At 42.1% G+C, this 18,904-nt stretch overlaps 1 protein-coding gene across 1 annotated transcript in view; it reads left to right on the top strand.

The window, feature by feature from the left end:
* LOC119720545 (RB1-inducible coiled-coil protein 1-like) overlaps nt 1–18,661 on the top strand; it is a 28,712-nt gene extending 10,051 nt beyond the window's left edge. Inside the window, exons 8-19 of the mRNA XM_038190250.1 lie at nt 425–543; nt 1,524–1,708; nt 2,487–2,673; nt 5,350–5,493; nt 7,615–7,715; nt 8,478–10,390; nt 10,658–10,859; nt 12,225–12,318; nt 14,273–14,331; nt 15,220–15,369; nt 17,090–17,141; nt 18,318–18,661. Of these exons, the coding sequence (XP_038046178.1) occupies nt 425–543; nt 1,524–1,708; nt 2,487–2,673; nt 5,350–5,493; nt 7,615–7,715; nt 8,478–10,390; nt 10,658–10,859; nt 12,225–12,318; nt 14,273–14,331; nt 15,220–15,369; nt 17,090–17,141; nt 18,318–18,413 (3,302 nt within the window). The 3' untranslated portion in view covers nt 18,414–18,661. The remainder of the gene's footprint in view (nt 1–424; nt 544–1,523; nt 1,709–2,486; nt 2,674–5,349; nt 5,494–7,614; nt 7,716–8,477; nt 10,391–10,657; nt 10,860–12,224; nt 12,319–14,272; nt 14,332–15,219; nt 15,370–17,089; nt 17,142–18,317) is intronic.
* The last annotated feature ends 243 nt before the right edge of the window (nt 18,662–18,904 follow it).

The following is an 18,904-nucleotide window of genomic DNA, read 5'->3' as shown; positions in this document are numbered from 1 at the left end:
AGCACAAACAGAGATTTATTTTGACGAGAATCTGAAGGCATTTTTGATATTTACAATATCATTTCCTAAATATCGAAAATTTCGATATTTCGATATGATTAAAAAATTGCTATTGGCGATATCGATATCAAAATACCCGGTAATATCAAATAATCGAGTAATTTCAATATATCAACGGTGCTTACTCAAGCCCCAGAAAAATTTTGTGTGAAGAAAGGTTTTATAGACTCTTTTAAGTTTTGCTTGATATATTTCCAAGTGACAGAGACTTAGCAGAATTGAGTGAGAGACCTAAATCATAAGCTGGCAAAAAAGCCAGAGCTTATACAATGCCAAGGTTTCAGAAATGGCCCTATAGTCATAAACTGCATCCAGAATGACGGACATTTTTCCAATTTTTTCAATTTCAACCTCTAATTTGTAGAGGCTGTCAACAACGGAAGCATGAAGGAGGTCAAAGGACTGGGAGAGAGGTTGTTTGGTCTGGAACAGCTTCTGACAAGTGCGCAGAAGGTTCTCCAAGAACAGGCCGAGATGGCGCAGGTATTTCAAGACATTTCCAGTGCTCTAGTCTTGATCAGCTTCTGTTTTCCCTGACTAGATTTGCTTGAAACCACTGCCCTATCCAAGGCAGGGTTTCCACAGTAATGGAAACTCCTGGAATTCAAAGCTGTCATGGAAAGTCATGGAATTTTGTTATTCTATAATAAAGGAGTCATGAAAAGTTGATATAGGTAGACGTGGACATCCGGGAGCTTCTTAATTACATTGCCTTGTCTAGTTCCCAGACCTATTTACTTTAAACTCGATGGTTCAAGCGTCTGGAGTGTTGAATAGGAAATCATAACAACCGGTGAAAACTGGCTTGCAAAATGGATGTTTTCATTGGCTGACCTAATCCCGCCCACGCATATTCCTAGACAAAGCCATGGAATGTGGTGTTGTGAGAACTTGTGATCCAACACACAGGTACTGGTGTAGTGGTACTTTCCTCGCCTTCGACCGCTGTGACCCGGGTTCGAATCCTGCCTGGGCCAATATGTGGATTGGGCTTTCAGTCCCTACCTGATTCCTAGGGTTTTCCTCAGAAGACCGCTGTGACCCGGGTTCGTATCCTGCCTGGGCCAATATGTGGATTGGGCTTTCAGTCCCTACCTGATCCTAGGGTTTTCCTCAGAAGACCGCTGTGGCCCGGGTTCGTATCCTGCCTGGGCCAATATGTGGATTGGGCTTTCGGTCCCTACCTGATTCCTAGGGTTTTCCTCAGAATACCGCTGTGACCCGGGTTCGAATCCTGCCTGGGCCAATATGTGGATTGGGCTTTCGGTCCCTACCTGATTCCTAGGGTTTTCCTCAGAATACTCTTCTGGGCTTTTCCTCCCACCTCTAAAACTGTAACTTCTTCTGGGACCAATGGGAGATCAGTGGATTCCACTGAATGGGCTACCAAGTTAAAATAAGAAAGAAATTAATAGTACCTCGGCTAAAACACTTGTATATATTTGCTTCACTGACAATCCCAGGGAATGGTCCAGAACCAGACGCGAGCCAGTAATCTTAACGACACGTCGGTCCTGCCAGATCTGTGCAAGAGCCACCAGCAACAGCTGACGGTGATGTACAAGAAGCATTGCCAATTGGCCGAGATCAGCCGTCGGTGCCAGGTAGCTAAGGATGAACTGTGCCACAACCTTCACGTCAGACTCAGGTAAGTTTGTCTTTATCAACTGCCTACAACTCTCCTCCCTACAAACTTGTTGAGCATCCTTGTTAGGACCTGTGACGGCCTGCGAAGAGTTATGAGGACTTGTGAGGACATGTGAAGGACTTGTGATGATTTGTAATGACTGATGTACGTTTATGAGGACTTGTGATGATTTGTAATGACTGATGTACGTTTATGAGGACTTAAGATGACTTATGAGGACATCTGAAGACTTGCGATGACTTCTGAGGACATGTGTGGACTTTGAATAACTTTGTGAGGACTTGTGGTGATTTGTAATGACTGGTGCAGACTTATGACTTGTGATGACTAATGAGGACATCTGAAGACTTTTGATGACTTTGAGGACATGTGTGGACTTGGAACGACCTAATGAGGACTTGTGGTGATTTGTAATGACCGGTGTAGACTAATGAGGACTTGTAATGACTTATGAGGACTTGTGGTGACTTTTGAGGACAAGTTTGGATGTGAGCACTTGTGTGGACCTGTGGGAATCTGTTGGGACTTATGAGGACTTGCATATTTGCAAGGACTTGTGTGAACTTCTGAGGACTTGAAAGGACCTACTAGGACTTGAAATGACTTGTGAAGACTTGCAAGCAACTGCAAGCACTTCCAAACTTTTAAGAGGACTTTTGGGGACTTCTGTGTACTTGTGAGGACTTGTGATGAGGTGTTAGGACTAATGAGGACTTGTGATGATCCAACTGCAAAACTGACAATATCTTATTGCATTAACCTTTTTTGCCACTTTCAGGTGGATCATGTACGTGGAGCAGCAGATCAGTGCTGTTCACAGTAAGATGCTAGTCTACCACGAAAACCTGAAGCGTCTCAGAAAGCGGCTTGAGATCGTAAGGCAGGTGTACTCAGCCCCTAGGCTCTATGCCGCGGCTGTCATTGAGGTTTGTCGACGGAGGAGTTACGCTGATCATTTCACTGCTGTAAGTAGTTATCTGGATAGCTGGAGCAACTATATCATGGCGTGAATCCTCTTTTAACAGAAAAACCGACTTGGCCAAAATGGTCAAAATGGGCATGGCCATCAATTTTCAAACCTGTGTGACAAATTTGTCAATCTTGGTTTCTTTGGAAAGGTTACATCATAAGAAATCAAAATTTACCATTATTTCTCACGCCAGAGTAATTTGAAGTATGATAGTATTTTGGCGTTTACTTTGACCTTGAATTTGACCTTAAGGATCAGAGACGAACTTGGATGAAAATTACATGGGTGGCATGGGTGGCTTGTGCATAAGCGCTCGCCTCTCACCAAGGTGACCACGGTTCGAATCCTGGCCGCAGATCCTGGCCTGGCCGCGGATCACGCATGAGTAGAGTTGTGCGTTGGTTCTCTCCTGTGCCACGAGGGTTTTTCTCCAGGCCCTCCCGTTTTCCTCCCTCCGGAAAAATCAAACACTTTCGATCTTAGGCTGTGCTAGGCGCCTTTATGTGCTAGTAGCCTGACCACGTTGTAGCCGCGTCCTTCACAATTCAGCATCCCTCTGCGAGTAAGGATGATTAGCCTCCCAAATTATTTTTATTATTATTATACCCCACCATGTGTTTTACAAACTATCCAAAACACTTTGGTGTAAAATATTTTGTTTGGTTTGTAGCTCATCTCAAAGTTGGCATATGTGTTGAAAAATGTGAAGTCCTTCTGTTAAAAGCAGGGATTTTTTTGGTCCTTGCAGTGTACTACTGGATTTAAAGCAGGGATTTTCTGTCCCTCATATGTGCATGCATGTACAGTGGAACGCCGCCATAACGAACATTGTGGGATCCTAAGAAAGTGTTCGTAATAACGATCGTTCCGTATAACGATTTTGAACCACCGATACCCTCTTTTGACCAATAGTGAAGTCACTGAACTGGCATTTATCATCCCGCGGCCGAATGAGGAGTTGTCACAAACGTTTAGCAATGGGTGGTTTTCCCTTTTATTCCTTGGGGAAATAATAGCCATCAATCACTCTTCAACATTCAAACACGATGTAACCATGGGTGGTTTCATGTTCGGGAATTAAAAGTGGCCCAACAGTGTTTAATACGTGTAGAACTGGTAGGTTTTTTATGCCCCGCGGCGAAGCCGAAGGGGCATACTGTTTCCGCCTTGTCCTTCCGTGGGTGGGTGGGTGGGTGGGTGGGTGGGTGTGTGGGTGTGTGTGTGGGTGGGTGAGTTTGTCTTACATACGCAGTGTGGACTTCCGAACAAAAGACGTCCACATAATGTAGGTAGCACCGACGTTGTGTGGACTTACCCCACGTCCACACAGTGTTTCCCCATTTCTGGAAAACAGGTTTAGAGGCATTTTTGGGTTAGGTTTATCTATAGCAGAATGAAGAGAAACACTAAAGGGAATCATAGAAAAAAAATTGGGTTGAAAGAGTTTTCACAGTTTGAGAAAAATGAGTTTTTTCACTGGTTTTTCTTAACTACACGAAAGCAATGGAAAGTCCACACTAGTCATGTGAAACAAGTATGGGTGTGTGGGTGTGTGTGTCCGGACAAATCTTGTCAGCGCGATAACTTGAGAAATACTTTACATATGAACTTCAAATTTGGTTTGTGGATTGTCCTTGGTAATCCTAAGAAGCCTTTTGCATTTGGGGCCGAAAGGTCAAGGGTCAAGGTCACAGTGGCTGAAACAATAGAAATTTTGTCAGCGCGATAACTTGAGAAATACTTTACATATGAACTTCAAATTTGGTTTGTGGATTGTCCTTGGCAATTCTAAGAAGCCTTTTGCATTTGGGGCCAAAAGGTCAAGGGTCAAGGTCACAGTGGCTGAAACAATAGAAATTTTGTCAGCGCGATAACTTGAGAAATACTTCACAAATGAACTTCAAATTTGGTTTGTGGATTGTCCTTGGTAATCCTAAGAAGCCTTTTGCATTTGGGGCCGAAAGGTCAAGGGTCAAGGTCACAGTGGCTGAAACAATAGAAATTTTGTCAGCGCGATAACTTGAGAAATACTTTACATATGAACTTCAAATTCGGTTTGTGGATTGTCCTTGGCAATTCTAAGAAGCCTTTTGCATTTGGGGCAAAAAGGTCAAGGGTCAAGGTCACAGTGGCTGAAACAATAGAAATTTTGTCAGCGCGATAACTTGAGAAATACCTTACATATGAATTTCAAATTTGGTTTGTGGATTGTCCTTGGCACTCCTAAGAAGCCTATCGCATTGGGGGTCAAAAGGTCAAGGGTCAAGGTCACAGTGGCTAAAACAATAGAAATCTTGTATTTATTCTGAGATCATAGGGATTAGGGATTAATTCATATAAAACCTACAGAAGACACTAATGCTGTCAATGAACGTTCCATTTGACCAAGGTACATGTAAGTTGATGTTAGAGTGGTGTTATGTCATGGAAACAGTCACGGTTGCGGGGCATTTGTGTTTGTAAACACACCTGACTTGTTTGTTAATCTGTTGACTTTTTCAACAACGATGTTTGGTACATTTTGTACATTAAAACCGGGAGCCAAGGATGATGTTTGGTATAGCCGAATGTTCGGTATGGCGGTGATCGCTATAGTGGCGTTCCACTGTATGTGCATGTATGTATAGGGATATCACATTTAGGTCTCATTTGATGTGTTGCCTGTATGTAGTGGGCAGGAAAGGTCTGTGAATCCTCACTCTTGAGCCACCAATCAGAAATGGATAAGAGGAGGGAGTTTGCGACCAGCATGGAGCGACACTTCCTGAATGTTCTCTTCCCTGGATTGGCCGGTGAAGTTCCGCCGTTATTTGCTGTAAGTGTTACATGTATATATATATGCGTCATTCCACCGGGTGCGAAACAGTGCATGTTACATCCAAATAACAGGTTAAATTATACGTGTTAAGGTACCATTAGGCCAAAAAAAAAAAGTATCCGGTTTCTGGTATGCGCGTGCGTCGCCGTAGCCATGCGCGTCGGCAAAATGAAAAAGTTTTTTTTTCGATGAAAGATGATGTCTCAAAACCGCCAAACTCACTGGGCTGACTGGAATCCTGCTGCTGCACAATTTTAATGTGTTTTTGGATGGGGTTATGATCGAGAATAAGCTTTATGTGGCCTCTCTGGACTCCCATATATTTGAACTAAGTTTAGTCGGGCACCATTTGCAGTCATCAGCCGACATTTGAGGCAAAAAAAATCAGGTAAAAAAAAAAAAAGGCCGCGTCGCCGCACCACTTTTTGGGCAAGCTCCATACCAGAAACCGGAGACTTTTTGGGGGGGGGGGGGGGGCCTTAAGGAGACACATTTTGCAATTTTGCAATTTCTTCGCACGATGGGAGACATCTGTCATTAGAGAGACATTTTCATGTCTCCCTAATGTCACAGCCCCCCTTTAGAGGCAAAAGTTTACTGTCGCAATTAGATTATATTTGTTGCTCATGGTCTAATTAGTAAACATACCGAAATTCGTGGAAAAAGGACAAGGGAATATTGGGTTAGGGCACATTGAAGTTTGAAAAATTATGTGCACAAATCTATGGGAATGTCTCCCAAATGACCAATTTCCCGTAGTGATTATTATTAAAATTATCAATGGATTCTAAACAATTGCTCAACATAATATTTGTGTTGGAGTGTTTCAATACTTGAGAAAGTTTGAAATCATTACAAAAATATGTGCAAAAATGTGATAATTCGGACGCAACATTAACACTGTGTCAATGTTATATCCAAATATTCCTGTTTTGCTGTTTTGTTTACACAAACGTAAAATATTACCCAAACTGACATTGCATATTTTTAAACTGGACACCTGATGCACCAAGAAAAGCTTTGGGAGGTAGTCAAGCTACCCAGTAATTCCCACTTCTTCCCCTTGAACCATGCTGTATTTGTACAGGGTGAGTAAAAAAAACGAAACCCAAATGGTGGGACCATTGTTTTAGTGAAGTTCTGCATGTAGCACTTTCAAAATCTAGGATATGAAAGCCCAATTCATAAGCTTTCTTTTAGTACAAGAATCATTCAAATCACTCATATACTTTTTAAGTTTTAAAGTTGTGTCCACGGATCACAAAAAAGGTAAATGTTCTTTCAGCAAAACGAGAATGTGTATGAATTGTTTTTGTTCTGCTGAAAGAACGCACACCTTCAAAAGTACATGAGTGATCTGAATGATTCTTGTACTAAAAGAAAGCTTATGAATTGGGCTTTAATATCCTACATTTTGAAAGTGCTACATGCAGAACTTCACTAAAGCAATGGTCCCGACATTTGGGTTTCGTTGTTTTCTTGAGTTTGACTCACCCTGTATACTTTACTGTTGATGTGTGCTTATTTGGACATGGCTTATTTCCTGCATGTAGGCCAACATCTTTAAAGGGACAACAATTGCAAACATCGAAATACAAAACTACCAAGTTTTTACGAAATACCTTGCTAGCATGTTGGTAAATGACAGTTTAAAAGCACCTGTAAAATTACGGCACCTGGTGTCAAGTCATTTTCAAGAAAATTGTATTTTTGTATACATTTCCAACGGTGGTCAGATCATTGGAAAAACCTATTTTTCAACTACTGCTCCAAATTTACAGTTCTTTCAGTCAAAATTTTGTTTGCTATTGGTTACATGTTCATGAACGGGTGCAGGCCAGCTAGACTGGTTCCCTTACCGTACAATTTTCCGACATCTATAAATTTATCCATTTTATCTTAAGTGGAGTCAGGGAACCAGATTACTTCAACGTTTTCGGTTTTCTTAGTTTTCAAGCATTTTCGAACACAAAACTTCAAACATGTCAGTTAAACAGTATTTGATCTATTATACTAACCCCTCAAATAGTTCATTTCTGATAATTGCAGCAAAAGCCAATGATGTACATTCCCTTAAGCCTTCCATACATTCCCTTCTTTTCTTTATAATCGATACAGACAACACCTCCAGGAGAATTTGATACCAGGCTACCAGATATCACAAACGAAGACGTGGTAGCCCTCAGGGAAAAACTTCCAGAATTATCCCACATTCTTTCGTGAGTTGGCAGCATCTTTTGTTTTCTTTCTTTAGAACTCAGCAAACGTGGTATTTGTCTGTTTATCTAGCGTGGGCCACCTGAAGCAGGCTCAGAGTCTAGCCGTGTCCAAAACGGATGTCCAGTGCTACAGCTGTTCCCATGTATATGTGCCTATGCCCAAGCATCCACGACAGACCTAGACTATAGACTATTATCATGTTGCGGCCATCTTGATTTTTTTCCCCAATCAAATCAACGTAACCAAAGCGAGGCTGGAAGGAAAAATAGTCTGGTTCCTTTCTACACAAAAACCATTATCATTCAGTACTGTTATTGGATACAGGGAACATGACTGAAATGGTGGCAGCATGATAAAGGTCTATAGCTCTAGACAAGTGATTGGGATGCGGCCTATAATTTCGTTATGTTTCCATACCTCAGTATGTTAGCTTTCAGCATTGTAGGGCCCAATTGTAGATGTATTTTTGGTTACTTGGATGCAATTTTAACTGAAATATGTGATCATTCTGACCCAAGCTGAGTACTATTATACAAAAGGACTATCAAATAACACATCTTGATTTTGTTTAGCTTTCAAATTATTCATCATTTATTTATCATCTCTATTTATGGTAGTCTGTTTTGCTAAAGAAAGCACTTTTTACTTTTTGTTTTAAAATTATAATGTATTATCTGCAAGTATGTGACTACATCCTTCTACGGACTGATCACTGTCTGAAAAAAAAAATGCTAATGTCTTGTGGTTGTTGATAAACCTAGATTTCAGATGGAGGTTTTGGAAGTTGAGGATGGTGCGTTTCTGCCCAAGAGACTTAAGGCAACTCTCTCTGATGAACAAACTCAGACGAGTATGAGCAGTCAGGAAATATGCGCCCTGAAATCCCACGATTCTGAAATCACCGTCTTGAAGACAGAGCTTCCAGATCATCCAGATCGGGAGGATGCGTTGGTCTCTGAGCTCGCTCAGCAAGGAGCAACTCCTCAGAGACCCGACTCTCTCCCGGAGGGGATGAAATTCTTATCGATAGATTCTAACAAGGTCAGCAAGAGGGCCACCCCACTCAGTCCAGATTCTCTGCAATCCTTGTCCTTCCAGCACGTGGAGAGTTTTGTCTCGGCGGCTACCACCCCCGATTTGGCTCTCAGTCCCCTAGACATGTCCACCCGCGGGGAGACGCCTTTTGCGTCTCTTCTGACAGCCCCAGAAGGGAACTTTTACTCGGCAGTGACAAGCCCACTCGATGATGCAGAATCGCCGTTGAGGCTTCCAGTCACCGAGAGTTCGTCAGCGATGCTTGCCAAAGAGGTGCAGTTACTTAAGGAAATGCTGCAGGAAAAGGAGGCACTTTTAGAAGAGTCTCAGCTGAAAATGGAAGACATTCAGCATCTCTTGGAGGAGAGGGAGACGGAATTGGCATCAGTCAAAGACAACAATATTCTAGTTGAAGACAAGCTGCATGTCTCGCGTAAAGGAATTGCGTCTGTGGCTGAAAAATTGGAAACTACCCTTGCCAAACTTAAAGTGGATTGTTCTGAAATGAGAAACTCCATTGCGGTTGACAAAATTGCCTTTGGGCAATCAATGGCAACATGCTTTTCAAAGATTGAAGTAATGTGCGATCAAGTTTGTGTCTATGAGAGCGAAGAAAAATCAAGAGCTGTTCACACGGCAAGTGAACAGTTAAAAGCTCAGTGGGATAAGGAGAGCAACCATTTGAAAACAGAAATTAGTCAATTCAAGGAGCAGATCGAATCTTTGAAACGAGACCGTCTGCAAATTCAAGACCAATTAAAGGACAAAGAAATAGAGCTTGCAAACCTGAGAGAAAAGAGCAGCCAAGATTTGAAATCACTGAGATGCCAGATGGAGGTGGAATCCCGCGACAAGGCGGCTTTGATTGAGAGCGAGAAGCAACAGGAGATCCAAGATCTTCTGGCCAGCATCAAGGAGAAGGAAGATGCTGTTCAGATGATGAAAGAGACCACAGAAGAAGAGATTGACCTCCTGCGAGAGCACCTCTCTGCCGAGAAGGAGAAATGTCTGGAGGCTCTGAGATCTGAACTGACAGGGAAGCACGACAGAGAGCTGGAGTCCAAGCTGCGCCACCTCCAAGACACTCAGCTGGAAGAGTTGGCCGAGTTTAAGAAGACAACGGAACTGAGAGTAGATGCCGCCTGCCAAGACCTGACAGAGACTCTCAACAAGGCCCGAGAGGAGGAACTGAATGAGCTAAGAGCAAGCGCTGAGGAACAACACAGACTCAAACTCAACTCTCTGTTGGAAGACCTCGCAGGAAAAATATCCCAGATCAGGGGAGCCCATGAGCAGGCACGAGAGGACATCAGGCAGGAGTTGATATCTGCAAGGATTCAGCAACAAGAGCTGATCGACTCCAGTCAACTCAGAATGGGGAAGATGGAGGAGTCGTTTATCACAGAAAAGCAGAGCCCAGCCTTGGCCGCTGAGGAGGTCAGGAGGCATCCGCCGCCACAGCTGAGCGACTCGGATCTTAGGACTTCTAATCTGGAGCGGGAGCAGGTGGTCGTGTTGGCAGGGCGGCAGCAGGCCTTCAACGAGGCTGTTTCCAGGGTGGCCGCCTCAAAGGACAGGACTATCGAAGAGCTCAGGAAGTCTGTGGCAGAGCTAAGGGATCAACAAACTCGCAATCAAGGTACAGTCATAGGTCATAGTTTGAAGTGTCTCCGCAGGCTTGTAGTTTAAAGATGATTTCCACTAAATATGGACCAAGATTGTACATGTATTGCGTGAAAAAAGATAGTATTGCGTAAAACTAGTAGTAGTGAAATACTAACTAAAGTATTATATAATACTACATGGCCATGTATATAGTATTATGTAAGATAGTATTGTGTAAAACTAAAAAGTATGAATATAATATTATCTTGTAAAGTATTATATAATATTTGTTTTCTCACAGATTCTATTGAGAAATTACTTGCTGACAAAGGTGACCTGGACGCCGAAATGACAAAAGCTCTGCACGAGGCGCGAGAGTCCCAGAAGAGCCTACGAGAGTCTCTCCTGAGCAGAGACACTGAACTGGCTGACCTTCAGCAGAAGCTTCAGGTAGCAGAAAGCAAGAACGCCAGCCCTGCTCAGTTATTGGTTTCCAGTGAACGGTGAGTATATGGGCTCCGCTCTAAAACAGTTGATATCAAGCATGATAGTTTTCCCATTCTATCCCAAACCCCCAGGGTTGTTTTCGCTAGAAAGCCTGCTAAACGCAGCAACATGCAACACTCTTCACTAAAGTGACAAGCCTGCCCAGTGTAGCAAGAGCCATCAGGTCAAAAGTCTCAAGGCCAAACTGCCTCAGAGTCTGTGGTCACCAACTGCAGCAGGATACAATTGTGGCATTGTTCAATGGGACTAGGTCTCATTGTCTCGGAATTTGCCGTCTATGCTCCGGGGTTGATGGCTTTGTGCAGCAAGGTCACACATACTTTTTACACCTGATGCACTGTGTTGCGTCTGGCAGGGTTAGGGTTCATAGGACTTCCCGTTCTGGATGAAGGCCGGGTCTTGACGGAGCCCTATTCTCCTCTCTGTGAGGCACCGTGGCCATGTAGAAATGGTTAGTGAACCGTTCACGGCATTCAAATATTAAAGCTCTTTAGACTGTTCGAGGGCTTCGAATTGAACCGTTTTGGCCTTTTGGCAAGACCACCAGATGGCTTGGGTCCTACACACCCCACAAGTGGCAAACAAAGGAATCACTTGTCAGCAATATAGAAATAAATGTATGTACAGTCGAGTCTCGTTAATACACATTCGTTCAGACCTAGCCAAATTGTTTATTATATCAGAATTTTGTATTAAAGAGGAACATCAGTCCCATTCATTGTGCACATAAATGCACAGTCGGGACTAAGGCTTTATGTTTGTTATAAACAGAAATTTGTTTTAACAGAGTTTGTACTAACGAGAGTCGACTGTATTAACCCTAACTCCCTAGCATGATTCCTTAAGAACCATACCCATCCTGGCAAATTTAAACACCATATGGGAAACTGGACACACGTATTTCCAACTTTGATTCTGGAGGTGTGCCAACCCAATGTAAAAGACTGTCAGTTTAGGGGTACTGTACCCATCCTGACAGATTCCAGCAAAACATGCCGTTGGGGTTTGATGGATTGAGCTCTGTTAGGGTTAACAAATGAATAAATTACTGGTGAGGTTTTGTCTAACAAAGTAGCACCTAGATCACTGGACTTCATTGGCCAAGCTGCAGATAAGTCCACGCTAATCCACCAGGTCCAGCTATGATGTATTTGCCTTACACAATGGCCAAAAGGGGGATTGCTCTTTTGGGTGACTCCACAGCTGGAGCTGGCCAGTGCACTCGCCATGAACCGTTTTGCCAATTTTCTCTTTTCTGCTGTTTACCGGGTTCACTAACCATGTATAAAAAGGCCATGACGTCTGAAGGAAGGTACAAAAAAAATTAAGATCAATTGAATTGTTTTCGTTTTGTGTTTAAGGGATACCATGAAGACCGCTTCGGCTACAGAGGGCAGGCTCCAAGCGTTGTTGAAAGCGAAGGAACAAGAATGCAACGCCCTCAAACATCAAGTGGTGAGATGCAATTTTTGTTCTCTTTTTTTTTTAAATATTGTTTTTTTGCCATTTTGCCGTAATAGAGTCTTCCTGTCATGCACTTTTACAACTGTGGCAGAACGTATTAAAGGGAATATACATCATTTGCTTTTGCTGTAATTTTCAGAAATGGATGGAAATGGGGGTTCTAAATATATAGCAAATATAGTTACACTGACTTTTTTGAGGTTTTGGGTTCGAAAATGCTATAAAAACCAAGAAAAACAATCATTTGCCTGTAGTCTGGTTCCCTGACTCCATTTAAGAAGAAGGGAACCAGTCTAGCTGGCTTGTACCTGTTCATAGGTGTGTAATCGATTGCAAACAAGCGCGATTGGCAATTGGGGCCAGTATTTGAAAAAAGCCAGTTTTTTCCAACACTGGTCGGCTGACCAGCGTTGGAAATTGATACAAATATACCACTTTTCTTGAAAATGACAGTATACCAGGTGCCATGATTTTACAGGATGCTTTACACTATCATTCACTAACAGTCCAGCAAGGTATTTCAAAATGATTTGGTAGTTTTATTTTTTGATGTTTGCAAATGTTGTATTTTCCCTTTAAACCTAACTCCCTAGGCCTTTTTGATAGGATGTAGCCTCAATCCTGCAAAATCCTCCAATTGGCCTAATGGAAAAATCCATGTAGCATGTAGCCTCAATCCTGCAAATTCCTCCATTATTTCTTGAATATGATCTGTGGAGGGGTGACCACTACCTGAATCCTACAAAATCCTGCGGCAGTGACTGTCAGTATGTTGAGGCTTGGCCAGTGATATCCTGGAGCAGTACGAAGGATTTCAAGCATAATCCAGGCCTATATTTATGCATGGCTGAGCAAAAACAACACAAGGTCCGGCCCAAGACCTTGACAAAGTGCATCCTACGAAATTAGTAAAGAACTTTTGCCATGTAACCTCCAAATTCGTCCACTTTGGCAAAGAGGATTTTGAAGGATTCAGGGTGGTTAGGGTTTAATGGACACTACTTCCAGTGCAATTTACAATGGTAAAATGTTCTTTTGCCTGTTTCTAGTAACATGTTCACATCTGTGGTAATTCTCAGCTTGCGTAGTGTGTGACTTGCTTAGTGTGTGACTGATGTCGTGTCAGTTCATGGAGGTGTGTTTCTTTGTTGGCTTCCTGTCAGTCTGTCTGTTTGTTTGTTGGGGTGTCTACATGTTTGTTTGGTTAGTTTGTTTGATTGTCTTTCCTGTTTTGGTTGTTTGTCAGTTGCTGTTTTTAATTGTAATTGTTTGTTTGTTTGTCCTTTTTGAATTTTGTACGGTTGCTGCTTGTCATGTTGTTGTTGTTCTAAATTAGGTAAATTAAAATTATTAAAAATTATTAAAACGACTTTGACTGTATACTAGTATAATGGCATATTTTAATAGTTTCAATAAAAGGTCGGCCCAACATTACCCTGAAAACATCCATCGAGCTAGAAACTGGTCTGAGTGGTCCATCTCTTTCCAACACTATGCTCGACAGGGACAGTTGGGCCCAACTCATCAAGTCATCATGAAAATGAATGAATGAAGAAGAAGAATAGTTTTGACCGTTCAAAATCAATTTTATCTTGTAATATAACCAGCCATATTTAAATGTTTTAATTACACCAATCTTAGTTTCATTTTTAATTGTACAAGTTAATTATTTGTTTAAAAGTTAATATGATGTATTTTGTCACTTTTAGACGTTGTAAATTTTAAAGAAACGAACCCTTTAAAGGTTGCCAATAAAATGATCTTTACCTTACCTTAGCTCATTTGTGCCCAGTTCAGGTACAAGCAAAAACCTGTACTTCAACCTTATCTGTATGGTGTATGCAAATAGTTACTCTGGTCCAACCAATGCCCCAAACCTGAAATCACAAAAACGAAATGATCGTGAATCGAATGATAAAATTATTCCATGCCTTTTTTTTTTCAGATGCAGTTAAGAGTATCGCCAGGTTCTGCGTCAAGGGCAGAAAAAATATCTATTATAGAGTAAGTCAGGCATGAGATTTTTCAGACTTTTAGTCTAAAATCAGACTTCTTGAATCCGAACGAGAGACGTGATTAGTGTAGAACGAATGAATCTTTCAGACCTTTCAACCAATTTTGAAGGTTAGGCCAAAAAAAAAAAAGTCTCCGGTTTCTGGTCTGTGCCTGCATCGCCGTAGCCGTGCCGTTGGCAAAATTACTAAAAAAAGGTTTCCAATGTCAGATGATGTCTCAAAAGCGCCAAACTCACTGGTTTGACTGGAATCCTGCTTCTGCACAGTTTTAACATGTTTTTAGATAGGGTTACGATCGAATAGGCTATAAGCTTTATTCAGCCTCTTTGGGCTCCCATATATTTTGCACTAAATTTAGTCGGGTACCATTTGCAGATGGTGTTGTAATTTTGTAATTGTGTGTCTGGAAGCCAGACTGAGGGAGCAATGGTTGTGTATCTGGAACCTGTAAACGCTTTTAATTAGCGCAATATGTAAGGGAGCAGACTAATGACCAGCCTTGACAGCACATGCACGATGTTGATGTCGCTGGTATTTTTTGTGTATTTCTCTGATCTTTGTTTTGACTAACCAAATTTCCAGAAGAAAGTCCATGTCGGTCAAGATCATAAGTGGGTGCAGAATTCTCAGGCCTTAGGCCTTACTGAGGTCACCTCAAGCTCCACCCTGAAGGAAACTTTTTTGAAAATAAGGGAATGAAGCGTCATCTGCAATATCAGCCGACATTTTGAAGAAAAAAAAATAGGGAAGAAAACTGTTGGGCCAATCTCCATACTAGAAACGGGAGATTTTGGTTTGTTTGGTCTAAGCATAAACAACTGCAACTGATCAAACAAAGGTAGGTTTAAGTAATCGGCGTTTGCTGTTTTTTCTTCAGCATAAGTGTGGGAGACCTAGTGTTAATATTCTTTGAGGAACCAAGGGACAACTACGTCGTCTTCAGCATCGAGCCGACACTCTACTTCGTCCACTCGGAGTCACTCGCTGGGTTGGATCTTAAACACCATGGTTCAGCAGGCCCAAAAAGGTACACTGGCTATACAGGCCCAATGCCTTGGTGCTAGCTAAGCCCAAGTTTTTCTGCAGTGTTGTAGTGGGGTACTTTCTTCCCGAATACCGAGTACTGCCGAGTACTTAGGTTGCCAAGTACGAGAACAAGTACTTGTACCTCCGAGTATGAGTACTTCTATTTCGGAATACAGCCATATGGCAAATGGTTCATTGTGCCTATTTGGCCCAGGCCCAGTCAGACCGATATACAGACCCAATGTAGGCTAGCTGTTAAATGTGTTTGTCCGGACGTACTTAGATGAAAATCAGGAAACTTTGATTTCTCCGTAAGCCAATCAACCATTTCAAACTGCAAGTATCGATAAGATAAGGCCTTGGTATTAGTCAAGCTAAAGCATATTTTTTGGAGAGCATTGCTATTCGAGTATGGGTACTTTGATGATCGAGTACAATTTCGACATGTTAAGTACGATTATTTTGCTGCCAGAGTACGAGTACTTTGATATTTATTTGAAGTACGAGTACGAATACTCTAAAACAAGTATTCGAATAGCACTCGAGTACGAGTACCAAGTACAGGTACTACAACACTGTTTTTCTGTTGACACAGCCTCTGTCTATTTCATGGAGCAGTATAAGCACAGCAAAAGGCACGCTTGCCTTGGAGGAAAAAGTTCCTTAACCAGTTCATGCCGGGATTATTTTGACAAGAACGGAACAAGGTGCAGGATTACTTTTCACTCAACCTCAAGCCAGGCGGGTTGAAGCCATCACCCTTGGGCAGCACACTCGTATTTCCGGCCTTGCTTGCTGCGAGCGGGTCGCTTACATATTTTCAAGCCTTGTGTTTATTCATCATCCGTCATCTGTTCGGAATACCGCAAAACCTTTGCGGGTATACATGTCATCCGGCACGAACTGGTTAAGTCGATGATGTAACAATAAACATCTCCATGTGCGCAACCGTTCATAAACACCGTGAAATAGTGCTTAAGGTTAACTTATTTTTCTGCTTTAGTTCACTTTTCCGGTAACTGTTAAACAGCGACATGAAATTTGCCCCATTAGAGGGCGCTTTGTCACTCCTCATGAGAGCTCCAGTTGGAGGGACCAATAGTCTTATTCGGAACTTGACCGCACTATGTATTTTCTTCTGAAGTAATAGCATCTTCCCATGAGTTTCAGGCGTCGTCAGCAATGCATTTGAGTGTCTCTCCCAGTGGTCTCCCCCAACTCGCCCTTTCTGACCGTTGAGGGGTACTAGTGCACGGAGCCATTACAGTGCGTTAAATTGTTTGTAAACTACAAACCGATGTAACACATTTTTTGACAATACCACACGGTGATCAGCTGATTTCCTTCTGGGGAAAAAAGAAACAAAATATGTGATGCGATCAAGCTACGTTAGTCGTTTGTCGGGAATTTTCATTTGGAGATACAGGCCAAAATAGGGCCACTTCATCACATCACTTCATCACATTTCCTAGTGCTCCGACTTCCATAATTTTTTTTTTAACTAAAGATGGTATCAGCATGCGGTTTTCATAGCAGTGATGCTGCGATTGTGCTCCTTTCAAATCTGTAATAATTTTTTTTTTTTGAACCGGGTCGACAAACGACTCATTTAGCTTGATCACATCACATATGTTGTTTATGTTGACATTACAACTGTAATGCACATTACAGGGCAAAAATATAAATAAAAAAAAAAACTGCTTTTTTGTCTATTTATACAGACAGTGGATTATTGGAAGGGTAACAGACAAGGAGTACTGCCAGGCAAAAAAGGTGAGTTTCGCACAGATTGGAGAAAAAAAGGACAAGATACGTAAAGCTGATTCCAGAGTGCAAACATTTCTATTCATTTGATTCAGAGATTGGCTATTCACTGGAAGTCTTATCTTGCATCTGGTCTACACAATGGGCACGATTTAGCCCATTCATTGACATTACGGGGTTATCCTGTAAAATAGCACTGCCTGGCTCACAAATCATAGTAAGTCAGCAAGACGAGTGCCATGCAGACAATAGGCTTGCCCCACTGATCTCTACACACATTCCAAAATTTGTATCCTTGTGGAGACATTTCTTTGTTCTCGTGTAGTAAAGTGTTCATTTTTGAAAGTGAATTTTCAAAATGCTCTTATTTTAACCAGAATTAGTTTCCTTGGCTGAAATTTGGAATCAATATCCCTTTTCTAAAACTCTTCCATTTGCGACAGATCAACCCACCTTGGAAATTCCTAGTTTTTGAGTAAAACCCATATATCTATTTCGTGAAAACCCTTGTGGAGACCTATTCATCTATAGAAATTGCCCTGTGGAGACCTTTACAATGTTTTGTTCCGTATTGTGTGTGAGTCTCCACAAGGCTACGAATTTGTGGTCACAAATACACAGAAGTGTGTATTTCCTGCAGTCGGCGACCCCCTATTGTCCCTCTTTTGTTTGTAATGTAACTCTTGAGGAAGACCTCCCACATGTTTTGTACTTGATCGTAAATTGGAGAACTTTGGGAAATTGGGAACTCTATTGTTCTCTTTTGTTCAACGCCCCCTACTGAATGCAGAAACAAATTCTGGATAGCTGATGCCCATACACATGTCACATGGCTGAATTTACATTCTGACCAGTTTTCTTCTGATCTTGCAAAAGTGGAAGCCTAAGAACACAAGCACCATGGATCCGTCGGGGCTCGAACCCATGCACCATCACACATGGGTGGGACACCAATACCAATGGACCGCAGTTCACATTTGGTTTTATTAATCAGGCATGCAACTTTTCCTCGGATCAGCTGATTTCCTCTTTTTGTACTTCCCAAGTGTGCCATTGAAAATAGAACAACACTGTACAAAGTCTTGTAAAAATGTGAATTTCCTCTTTTTTGTGTGACTTCCCAGTTGCATGCCTGATTAATTGCCCACAGATAATCATTCTCTACGGCAATTGTTAATTTTTCAGGCCAACAACCGCTTCAAGGTGGCCATCGGGACCAAATTCTACCGAGTGAAGGCCAAGAAGTACGACATGAGGCAAGACCAGGGCAGCCCCAAGTGAACAAAACAAAGACATGAGGGACTCCCAGTGGTCTAAGGTGGACTGTTTGGGGGGGGGGGGGGGGGCACCCCCAACCTACTCTAGGTCTTTGCTTCCCACCAGATTCAAGGGGGCAGGGGAACTTATACCTTTTCTTATCCTCCTGGCTTGCAGACACAGGCATGCAACTTTTCCTCGGATCTGCTGATTTCCTCTTTTTTAACTTCCCATGCATGCCATAAAAAATAGAAAAAGACTGCACAAAGTCTTACAAAATTTGAATTTCCTCTTTTTTTGTGGCAGACATGATCGCATATTCCTTGTGTGTGTCCGTGTGTGTGTGTACATATGTGCATTTTTTTTATGTTGTAAATCGAGGACACACACGTGCAACATCATCAACTAATCGAGGACAGAAACCAAATTGAGGACTCCTCAGTTGGAAAACTGGTACAAAACCAATGAGAGTTGCTTCAAGTATAACAAAGGGAAGAGGAACTATAGAAAATCCT

The sequence above is a fragment of the Patiria miniata genome, unplaced genomic scaffold (assembly GCF_015706575.1).
Source record: "Patiria miniata isolate m_02_andy unplaced genomic scaffold, ASM1570657v1 HiC_scaffold_9, whole genome shotgun sequence".
NCBI lineage: Eukaryota > Metazoa > Echinodermata > Asteroidea > Valvatida > Asterinidae > Patiria > Patiria miniata.
This window is presented reverse-complemented; position numbering and strand designations above follow the sequence as displayed.